This window comes from Parus major, chromosome 14 (genome assembly GCF_001522545.3).
Source record: "Parus major isolate Abel chromosome 14, Parus_major1.1, whole genome shotgun sequence".
NCBI lineage: Eukaryota > Metazoa > Chordata > Aves > Passeriformes > Paridae > Parus > Parus major.
In genome coordinates, this window is record NC_031783.1 from 12,370,412 (window position 1) to 12,382,454 (window position 12,043).

At 41.2% G+C, this 12,043-nt stretch overlaps 1 protein-coding gene across 2 annotated transcripts in view; it reads left to right on the forward strand.

Moving 5' to 3' along the window:
- SDK1 (sidekick cell adhesion molecule 1) overlaps positions 1-12,043 on the forward strand; it is a 380,447-nt gene that overhangs the window by 228,503 nt on the left and 139,901 nt on the right. For both annotated transcript variants that reach the window (XM_015643063.3, XM_015643064.3), the window contains exon 8: positions 8,448-8,531. In XM_015643063.3, the coding sequence (XP_015498549.1) occupies positions 8,448-8,531 (84 nt within the window). The remainder of the gene's footprint in view (positions 1-8,447; positions 8,532-12,043) is intronic.

Genomic DNA, 12,043 nt, shown 5'->3' on the forward strand with positions numbered 1-12,043 from the left:
CTCAAGGCAATGTGTTTTTTAGTAAAAAAGGCTCTGGGCTGAGGTATAATAGGAAATAAAATTGATATCTTAATATTTCATTGACCTTACATTTGAACCTTTCTTCAGAGAACAGAACAAAGGAGGTGAAGGAGGGTTATCTTCCAAATTAATTCAGCCGTTCTTCCCTGCTAATATAAATTCATCAAATAGATTTTTTTAAACACTGCTGTGATTGTAAATCCCCTGTGAAACTATACATTTAATGGGAATTTTGAGAAATACAGCAGTAAAATCCTTAATAGGCAGCCTCCCTATCTTGGCTTTTAGGTGCATTAAATCCTGATTAACTCCTGGCTTGCTTACGTCCAGTTTTATATGTCAAGTGCTGTGTTTTTGAAAGAAGGCTTTTAGGAACACTCCTGTGCCTCGTGTGCTGCAGGTGCCAGTCAGGGGCCAAGGACATTCTGCAGGCACAGAGCATTGCTGAGGCAACAGGACAGGCAGGGAAATGCCATGGAAGCAGCTCTGTTTGCTGCACCTTCAGCTCCCAGGGAAACTTTGGAATTAATACTTCTAAAAAGGACATTGCTGCCCTTTCCCTGCCTGTTTCCACCACCACCTCCTCTCCGAGTGTTGCTGTAGGGAGGAGGTTGGAATTTGGAAATGGTGGTTCCTGGCATGTCTGATGAAATTCTGCACATTAACACAGTGATTTAGGACTTTTAGACTAAAAGAGGTGGATTAAACTAGGGACACAGAGGTGTACCCAGCTAGAGATGATTGTGTAAAGTCAAGCTTTTATCTGTGGGAGTAAGGTTGTAGCCCTGGCAGTGCCACCAGTCTCGGTGTTGCTCAGGGTTCAGGCACGTGCACTCCTGGAGCTTTGCAGAGGGAATGCAGCCCACGAGTCTTTGCATCTTTGTGCCTTCTGAAAATACAATTTTAAAGAGTGCTGTATGATCTGTATGCTACTAAAGCAATTTGTAGTAGCTGCTGTTATATGAGAAAGCAGCTCTTCCTTCTGCAGAGCTCCATTCCAGATTCATTCAGAGCACTGTGTGTCTGTTATATTTATTACCTGCTGGACAAAGTTTGGTTCCAGACTTTTTCCTTGCCCTCTGTCTCATGGAATTATTACCTTCCCTTTAAGGAGCAGAGATGGATTTCATTTATTTATAGGTTTTGTTTAAACTCTTCCCTATTCATAAGTTTTTTATTGAATCTGGTTTGCCTTTGTTGCAGTGATGTCAGATCCAGCCTAATGCAATACTTAAAGCAGCCTCTTGGTTAATGTAAAATATTCTTAAATACAGTTACAATAAAACTGAGAAATAATCACTGGGGAATCATATTAAACTAGCAGTGCTTTAGTAGCTTACCTACTCTCTTATTTTTAAATGTTTTATTTATTTCCTATCCAGTTTTAGGAGGCTGTCAGGGAATGAAGTTATGAAAAGGTCTGTAGATAAGAACAAGCAGATGAAAGAAAGCAGAAACAAATTGGTTACCAATTACTTTTATTTCCTTCTGATGGAACACGACACTTCAGATGCAGGTGTTTACTCAACGTGTCAGCAAAGCCTGATAGATTTCTTTATTTATGAGTTTCTTGAGCTTGCAAGATGGATCTCTAATTCTAAACAGGGAGCCAAATCAAAGGATTGGTAGTTAATGCATAACTTATATTCGGCTTTAGAATTCTTGGATGGATCTGGCTGTCATTTAATTAGTCAAGGGACAGGTTCTAGAGGAAAGTGCAGACAAGATTCAAACCTAAGGCTTTCTGCAGTGTATCTCTCCTAGTCCATGGGGGCAGTACTTAGAGAGAATCAGGAATGCTTGTCCATTTGCATGCATAAAATATTTGTAGTGTGGATGTGTAGATTGGGAGCTGATAATGAGCTGTACTTCTTGGGAGAATAACACAGCGTGGACTTAATGAGGGGTCTCGACTAACAGAAAAAAAGGAAATTGGTTTAAAAGAAGAGGTTTGTTTGCAGAATGGGAGAAATCAAATGCAGCCCCTCAATAGCATGGCTGTGAGAGCTTCTGTGGATCAATAGAGGAAAAATATTTTGCTATTAACAGGTAGAACTGGGGTAGCAATAAAAAGATGCATCAAAGATTTCACAAGCACTGAGCTAATCAAGGCTTTTTTCCACATATATCAGTCCTTGACTTTCCCAGCTAAGTCTCACAATTTGAGTGTGGCTCAGATGGTGACCAGAGCTCTATTAGAAGGCAGTGAAACTTAGCACAAAGGCATCTACTCAACAAATTATTATTTGTGACCTGTAGTACTATCTCAGAAGTTTTTTCTGGATGTTTCTGAGAATATATCTTAGCCTGTATATTAAAATCACAATAATATTCAAAAAACCTGAATCTCCAATGTATTAGAGTAGTACAGCATAAACAAGAAGAAAATCCTCTAATTGTGTGCTGCTGCACTTTTCTTCTGAATGTGGCAAAGAGCTTCCTGACATCTTCATATTGTTCCAGAAAAGATAAACTGAGGTGGTTCCAAACCTTGGTTTTATTAGCTGCAGTTGTGATAAATTTTTAAAGGGTATCATGTTCCTCGCTTGGCAGAGAAACAGTTTGGGAAAGATTTGTTGCAGATTAGATAAGAGCACATTTGTTTTATCACTAACAGTTTGAAGATTAAGTAATTTAAAGAGTCTTCCCATGAACAAACCAATTTGAAAGCTGAGATAATCTTAAATTATTTTGCTTCACTTCTGCAAGTTTTGGTGACAAATGGCAACAGTCATTCCTTAAGTGACTGTTCTACGGGAAATTATGGATTTTAGGAGCTTAAGAAAATGGGGAACCAAACTCTTCACTGTATGAAATCCAAACTGCTCTTTAAATTAAATGTATCAGAAGGTGGAGCCTGAACAAAATGAGAAAAGCAATTAGAAGGAAGGGCCTGGCATGGTGAGTGGTTATACAGAACTGAGTGTTGAAGCATTATTGGTCCAAAAGAATACGAATTAATACAGCAGAGTCAGAGGAGGGGGTTTCCCTTCTTTTGGGGAGTTTTTGTTCCCAGAGATCTAGATAAAAGACATGTTACTCTCATCTTGGGAGAATTCAGCTCTGTGGGACCACGGGATTCAGGAAGACATCAGAAAAGTTCCAGGGCTGGCCTGAAGCCCCACCTGGCTGGGCTCTGACATGGACTGGGGGGCTGTTTCTCCCTCCCTGTGCTCCAGGAGTGTCCAGATGCTGAAGGGTCTTCTTTGTGCATTTCTGCTGCTCAGAAGTTTGCATTGTGTGTGCAGAACTGCCAGAGCAGAAGTTATTTCCCTCTGTAGCTACGAGCACCTCAGTGCCTCGTGCTCAGACCTCTGGAAACAGCAGCTCTTGTGGCTCCAGCTTAGACACTTTGAAACACTGCAGATGCTTTCTTTGAAAGCAGTGGAAAGAATTTTTCATGTGTGGCCCTTAAGAGAAGATCCTGATGGACTGTGTTCATCTACTGTGTAAGAAAATAATATGTTTTCAGGGAAACTACAATACAAAATGTCTTCAGACTCGCCTAAGCACAGTTTGAGCTCAAAGAAAAGAAACATTGGCAGCTTTTGATTTGTCAAGCCTCAGAGGTTCTGAGATGGACACAGACATTCTGCCTTGGGCCCAAATACTACAGCACCTATCCCACAGGAGAGTAGTGGGACTTCTGGGCAGCCCAGCTGTGTCTCTGATATTCCCAACAAGTTCTTCCTCCTTTCAGCCCTGCAGACAGGACATGTGTTCCCCAGGCTGTTATTTCAGAACACACAGACTGCAGCTCGCAGTAGGGGTAGCAAGAAACCACACAGATCTTTTCATCTCTCTCTGTTTTAACCTGATATTCATGCAAAGAAACTTCCTGCTCCAAGGAGCCTGCTGTACCTGCATCCACAATGGGGCTTCTCTCCCAGCATGGCCAGTCTGATCTCCTGTCTGGAGTTACAGACTTTGTACCTACAAGGGGCTGTCAAGCTTCCAGTTCCTCTTCCTTTAGAAGATACTCACCAAATAAATTAGTTTATGGTAATGCTGGAGGAAGGCTTCCATGATGAAGGCTCAATTTTCCTCTTAAATATGCAGCCCTGAGTTTCTGAGAGATGCAGGAATTTCAGCTTTGGAGGAGCCCCTGGGGCTTTCTCTGTTCTTTCTGACTTTCATGTGTGTATCTAGGATTAGGTCACACATCTCCAGTGCAGCTTGAAGGGTATGTAATGGATGCTGACTGCTATCTTTTGAATGTTAAAATCAGTGACCATGTAACTCTGCACAGGGGAAGTTAGAACAAGATCAAATTTTGCAGGCTCCCAAGGGCTTTTCTGAGAGACATCTTTCCAGTGATGGCTGGAGTGCAAAAAAACCCCCCAAACCCTCAACAACTATTAAAAGCACACATTTATATTCAAATACTCTTTTCCCCCCTTACCTGTACTTGACATTTTAGTGAAGATCAGTCAAACACCAATACAATATCTGAACAATGCAGTATCCGTTTCTTTCAGCCTAATGTGGGCTGTGACCCCTCTCATTGCCACACGCCACAGTGCCAGCAGGGTGAAGTCAGAGTAATGGGTCCTTTCTTATTCTAACTATTGTGATTCTCTAATTTCCAAAAAATTCAAATGTTTGACCTGATACCCGCAAATTACTGTCATTCCTAATAATTGCCGTGTGTGGGGACTTGTGTCTGGCATGTTATATTCTTTGGAAGACGTTATAATTTCACCACACATATTAAATTTCAACACATGATTATTGCCTACAACAATAAATGTTAAATTCATACTGTGTGATTCAAACCAAGCCTTATAAATATGCAGTGGAGTCATATATACAGACAGCCAGAATGCCCCCTCAGAATGCCATCTGACCCCTATAAATAGTGCTGCATTTTTATGGCCTCTTTCTGACAGTCATTCACCAGGTGCTGTACAAGCCAAATTCAGATACTCTGAATTTCTCTCTTGCAGTTAATGCTGGGCATTCAGGCCCTTGGGCACAAAACCTGACATGAAGATGATACATCTGACACCTCTGAAAAGTGAGGAGCTGAGGTTTCAGCACCTGTAACTGGAGCTGTTTCCTCCACAGCCTGAGTTCTGTTGATGCCACAGAACCTTTAGAGCATCCATGCTGCTGGTGAATGGCACGTGGGTGTGGAAAAGCTACACAGTTGCATGGAAAACTCAAAATTCTTCACTTGGAGGGTGCCAGAGCACTGGAAGAGGCTTCCCAGAGAGCTTGTGGAGGGTCATTCTCTGGAGATGGTAAAAAACACACCTGCAGCCTGCCCTGGATGAACCAGCTTGAGCAGGGAGATTGGTCTGGATGATCTCCAGGGGTCACTTCCAACCCCAGCCATTCTGAGTTTCTGTGTGAAATCACTCTTTTGTTTGCCTCAAAACCTCTTAGGGTATCCCTACACCAATATTCCTGGAATTCCCTCATTCCTTGCACCAGCAAGGCTAATTCTCCACATCTCTTAGACTTGACCACAGTGCTGTTGTCCATGTGCTATTCTGGATCTTGCAGAAATCCCTTATCAATCAGCCTTGTCATCCCACCCAGGCTTGTCTTAATCTTTAGCCAGTGCAGGCCATAAATTGCAGAGTTGCTTCTGGAAGGTTTTAGAAGGTTTATATCTGTGTTTATCTTTCAAGAGCAGAGTCTGACTCGTCTGTGGGCAGCTGTTGTGTGTGTCAGGTGTAGCATTTGGCAGCACTTGCAGCTGCTGTGAACAGAGTTCAGCAGGCTTTAGTCTGGGGGAAAAGGTGAGCCTGGGCTTCAAGACTAGAAATCAAATCTGTTGGCACCAAAAATCTTCTGGGATCTGCCTGTGGCCTTTAGATTGCATCTTTCTGCTGCTCCTGCTCTTCCTCTGTCTTGTCTGCTTCTGTTTCTCCCTGCTTCTTTCAGAAAAACTGATGTGAGTCTTCTTTTTATAACATCACATCCCGTTTGCTAAGTGACAGTTGTCACTGACTTCAGGTTCTTTGTCACATAATTCATTGCTTGATACCTGCTCCCCATAGCATCTCTTAATGTCACAGGTTTCTTTGTGGGTGACAAACAGCCTGTGTGGGATTTCAAGGAAGGAGCGCGGGTTGCAGTTCAGGATTTTGGGAGTGACACTGGGAAAGACAACTGTGTAAATATGCCAGCTGTAACTGCAGGAGCTGTGCACGTAAACAGAGGTCATGGAACCACCAGCATCTTTGAGGTCACTTTAAGTGCTTTGCAGCTGGACTGCAGGCCCAGGGTGAAGATAAATCTGCAGATTTATTGCTGGTGTGTGAGTATGTTGCTGATCCAGGAGAAAGTTTGAGAGCTGGTGGGTGAAGGTTGCCAAGTTTAGAGATTGGCAGGTTAAGGGCAGAATCCTTTATAAAAGTAAAGGTGAAGTCAGGACTTCCCAAGCAAAAGATAAACTTCAGTGACTGGAGAGAGATTCACAGAAGAAGCCAGGACTTAGAAGGGAATGTTTGGATTGTGAATATGTGTCTGGATGCTTTCCTGGCCCAGTGCTGCTTTGTCCTCACCCCACAATCACATCAAATTGCCATAGAATGAAAGATTCAAATTTCTTTTTGAGAGATGGACATGTGGACACTTAACCTGTGTGGCCACAGACAGGACAAATAGATAAGGACACTGGGCTGAAAGTTTAGAAACTCAAAAGTTAACATCAGGGAAATGGAGTGCAAGGAAAACACCAGGCAGGGCTTGGAGGATGGTGCAAGGGGAAGGAGAGTGCTCGAAAACATGGACTTAGATGAATTGCAGAGGACTCAGCAACTTAGCTGATCAAACATGTCAAAGTGTGTGCCATCAGTGAATTTCAATTAAATGTTCAGCTTTTCAATTTGTTGTGGAGATTAACTCATGAGATCATATGCAATAAATCACAGCTTATTATGCATGTTTATTAATAGCTTTATATTTAGGCAGTGAGGATCAATAATGTTAACACATGTATATTATTAGAATATAATAAATCAGGTAGCTTGTTTTTATTGGTTTTGCTGGGTAAACAAGTATTCCAGGCTGTTTGCAACCTCCCCTCCTCCCCTGCACAGCGTGCTGAAGACTAATATCGATTGGCTTTATTTGGAATGAATACAGAATTGTAATATCCATTGGTGCTCAAACGAGACCCCAGTTCTGTACACCCAAGCAAGTATTTTATTGTAGTCAGAGGGAAGAACTGCTGGGAAAGGGGAGGTTCTGTTCTAACCTGGAGCCTCCTGATGTCACCCCTGTGAGATGACAGCCACACTTGCTGTGCTGCAGGTAACAACAAGATTTTGCAGGATAAATTTATGATTTTGACTTTATATACTAAAATGTTGATGTCCTAGCAATAATACAACCACAAGTGCTTTTTTCCAGTCATGTTTGGTGAAAAGATTTGAGGGCAGGTCAGCTCAGATGACCTTGGATCTTGCAGCTTCCTACGTATTTTAAAACATGCTCAATTCCTTAAAATGGAAATACAAATAACTCGGTTTCTCAAGCTGCTTACATTGCCTTTTCTGTATTTTCTAAAACTTACCAGTGAGTTTGGTTATGCTACAAGAGAACTGTGTTTATAATCAAGTAAAATCCTTCTAAAAACAGTACTCAGATGATAATGGCATTGAACAAACTATGACAGTCTTTATTTACCATGATAATAACTGCAACCTTAGTGCCTCTGGGACTTTGACATGATGCTCTTCAATTTTATGCTGCATAGAAGAAAGAGTTACATGCCAGCATACCCTGCAATTTCTGCAGTCTGGTCTTTGTTTAATTAAACATCTAATATCTTTTCTTTAGCCCTAATGATAAAGCGGGGATTTTTATGATTATTACTATGACTTCAATTAAAGCATTAAATCTGTTTGCCTTCACAAAATAAAACAGTTGAGAGGAATTTCTTTTAATTATGCTGCACTTGTCCTCTGATGTCGACTCTGTGACATGCTATGGCATTTTATTTGACATGCTTCATGCCTTGCTGAAGTGAAATGCAGTCTAGATACTGAAACAAACTATCCTATAAAATGCTACATTGTAAATATAAACCTTTATAAACCTCTGGGAGGGCCTTTCTAAGCAAAAAATTAACATGTTCCATAATTCAGTCCTATCAAATGAAAAGTAGCCCCTGCTCTGAGTATTAATTTGCAGTGCCAGCCTCTAAATCTTTACCTTCCATTGCCTCGACTCTGGAATTCATACTCAGCATAGCAAAAATTTTCAGGCTTCTTTTTAAATGATGCTTTTACTACCAAAAACAACCCCTGCCTCCAAATAGAGACAAACTTGGACAAATGAATCTGTTTGTAACCCCCTGTATCAAAATACACCATCTGTGGAGAGATTCTATGATGAATATTTTTTTGATGAGCACCTGTTTTTCCCTTTGCTGTGGCTTTGCTTGTTGACTTTAGTTTGCTTTCCCCAAGAACCTCCGTATTTTACGGCTGAACCCCAGAACGTGATTTTGGCTGAGGTGGAGAAGGACGTGGACATCCTGTGCCAGGCCATGGGTGAGTGCACAAAAATGTTCCAACCTGGATTGATGGCATGTGTCTGTCCAGTTTGGAAGAAATCATCTTCTATAAGCAGTCTTTGTAAGCTTTAATGTTTAGAAGTCTGTTTTGTTGCTGGTTATCACAGGTCTATAGAAGGAAGAAGGTTGGCCTTGCCCCTTGGAGAATTGGGTCATTCTTGTAATTTAGTTTAATTTGGAATAATGCTGGCACGTTGATGTTTGTCTGGGGGGAGCACAAGTTCTGCTCCTGTCGCTCTGGGATCCTGCCTGTGATTCACAGTTGTCACTGGAGAAGAGATTTAAATATCTTGAGCCAGAAAATGGGCTGAGAGGAGAGTGTGGTTATGGAACCTATCATTTGCAATGCAAACAGTCCTTATTTTGCCTTTTCTTCTAAAACTTCTAAAACTTGGGGAACTTTTATAGTGAATAGAAATGTCAGTAACTCTGACATCTGCATATAGTTATGAAATCTGCAGGAGGACTATTACAGGCAGTTTTTAATTAGTAGGTGGTTTATTAATACAAAAGGCTTCAAAGATCTAGAATTCCACTTGACTAAAATCATTTTTCAAGTTGAGCTCCACAGAAATGCAATCCCCACCTACCTGAGCACTCTGGCAAGGTAGGAGATGTTGTCATCATGTGCTTAGAGCAGGTTTCTCAAAGTCACCAAATTTCTACGTGATTCTGGCAAGGGACTGAACATTTTGCTGTCTTACTTTCCCTGGTGCTGAGTTTAAGAAGCAACACACATAAAATACCATGAGGTCCTGAGGGAAAAAGATCACATCCTTGATTAAAAAAGCACCCAGACCTAACTAACAGCTTATTTGTGTGGTGTCTTCCTCCAAATCAGAGCCAATAAAGACATTTTTACTGCGTGATTCTGTTATTGCCACTATGATTTAAGCATTTTTCCCCATGTTTTGTGTAGGAAAGAGTCAGCACTGCTTTTCTAGACGGAATTTTTGCAAACTGTGTGATAAGCAAGTGTGTGTGTTAAGGGTGCTCTGGCTGATTTGGAATTTCAGAAGCCTGTGATGATGTCTCTTGCAAAAAGCTCTTATGGAAATGGAGCTATCAGATGATAAAAGACAATGTCTTCTTGTTCATTAATAGATTTCTAAGCAAACACAGCAGGACCTGCTGTCAGTGGAGCTCCCCAGGAATCCACCTGCTGCCACAAATTTTTTTTCATGGTTTAAAAAAATATATACTGAGACAACCCAACCCAGAACCTGGAGGAATCAGGGAGACCTGAGGTTGACTTCAACTCTTCCATCTCCTCTCACTCTTCCTTTGAGCAGTTTAATTCCCAAGGGGGTTAATGGGGCACTCATAACCAACCTCAGTGGAGATATGGAAACCTTTATTAAACAAAATTCATGATTTCTGTTCAACTCTTGTAGTGCACATTTGATTTGCTGATGAATGTGGTGCAGGAGCATGAAAGCCTATTTCCTTCTAGATTGTTTTGTTGAGTATCTATAACACATAAAAGGGGCAGCTACTAGAATTAAGCATAGGGGAATTTTGATCCATTATTACACAAATTTGGCAAGTACCAGCACTTAAAAAGAGGGTAAATGAAGATTGCTGCCTCCCTGCTCTGAGCAGGGAGAACAAAGCACTGGGGAAACTGCAGAGCTGCCCTCTACCTTTGCTACAAATGGAAGACAGATTGCATTTCCCCCAGCCCCATCAGGTTCTGTGCACAAAGCCCATTTGCCAAGACTTCGTGCACTATGGATGTGTGAGAGACAGATTAATTTCACAGTATAAGCAGAGATTAACTGTAAATAAAATTGCAACTTGCAGCGACCAGCTCCCTGCTCCCTGTAATGGACTTTCAGGGTATCAGGCCACAGGAACCAGGCTCTGCTGTTTATCTTCCAGCACTGGCTGATGCTGCCTGAATGTTCAATGGGTTTCCTTTAAATGCTCTTTCTTATTTGCTTGTGGAAAGTTTAGAGCTGCAGGCAGTGGTGCTGGTGTCTGGGGAGTGCAGTTAATTGGACTTCAGTTCTACCTGTTTAGAAAGTAGATGGAAGAGATGCTTTGGGGATTCCCCAGTAGCTCGCTGGGATCTAGAGGAGGTGGTAAAAAATAAATAACAAAGATGACACAGTGAATATTCTGAGTCTTTCATCGAGGTTCTTAAGTTAAATTTGGCAGAGAGTCAAGCAGCTGTTTCACAGATGGAGGAGCTGAGCCTCAGGTTCCATAAGTTATTTGCCCAAGGTTACACAAGAAGTGGCAAAGCCAGAACCAGAGTCTCTGTTTCCTGCCTTCCCTTCTACCCCTGACACTTAGATTAATTTGTCTGTGAAAAATGAATAGTGCTGCACAGAACTGAGAAATAAGGTTATTGTATTTATTATTGCCAGTCTTTTAGGCCACTGTCACCTCTCGAGCAGCAGGGTCGGACTGAAGCTGCTTGGAAAGGTAGAGTGTAAAAGGTCTTTAAAGTGTTCTCTTCATAATTTTTTCACCAGAAGTCTTTTAGAGAATAAAAGAAGCAAAATTTCTTTGGGGGGCTGTGTAGAGAGGAAAGGTTGTGGGGTGGGTAGAAGAGGAAGAAAAGCAAAGCTGGTTTTAACCATTTTCACAGCCAAACAGGTAGCAAAATTAGAAGAGAACGTGTGTACAACTTGGAAGACAAATCTCTCTGGGAAGATCACTAAAACCCAAATGAATGCTGCTGACAGGCATCAGAGTGCTCAGATAAGATCCTATTATTCAGACTCATAACTTTGAGTGGAGGAAGATACCCGTAACTGAAAAGTAGAGAAATAGAGATGGTAATATCCAGTTTGTCAGCTGAGTTGGTGATAGGAAGGTGTATCTCACAGTGATTATAGGATTAGAAGGTTTGCCAATACTGTTAGTAGAATGGGATTTATGGAATGACACCAGTGTTAAAGGTTTGAGTGTTCTGAATGCAGGATTTCATTATATCCTTGGTGCCTATCAAGTCTAATGTGTGGGAAAATGGAGTTGCTATTATTTAAACTTGAAATCATTTCCCGTCTTCTCAGCATCAGGAGAACTATTCCATTTTGCATCATCTGTTTCTTCATTACTCAGTGATAATTTGTATTTGCCCAGGAGGATTTTCAAGAGATGAATAACACTCTCACCGAGAATTGTGAACATTGAAATTTACGTTAATTCTGTATATGGGCTGTTGTATGAAATTTAAATTATGCCTATTGCAGGCTCCTACACCACGTCTATTCTCTATCAGACAATGCACTTCTGCATAGTGGGTTTCTTCCTGAGATGATTATCTGCATTATGAGTACATTTTATTTTATCAGCAGAGCAGAAGCATCAGAGGTGATTGAAGTAAATGATATGTGTTTATAAAAGTAACAACAGCAATTGGATGTTGTTTTTTCAGTCGTTTCCATACATTGTTTGTACATTCTTTACCGAGTTAATACAGCTTTTGTCTGTATAAAGAGAATAAGTACACTGAGAGAAGATGTGAATGGAAGCATA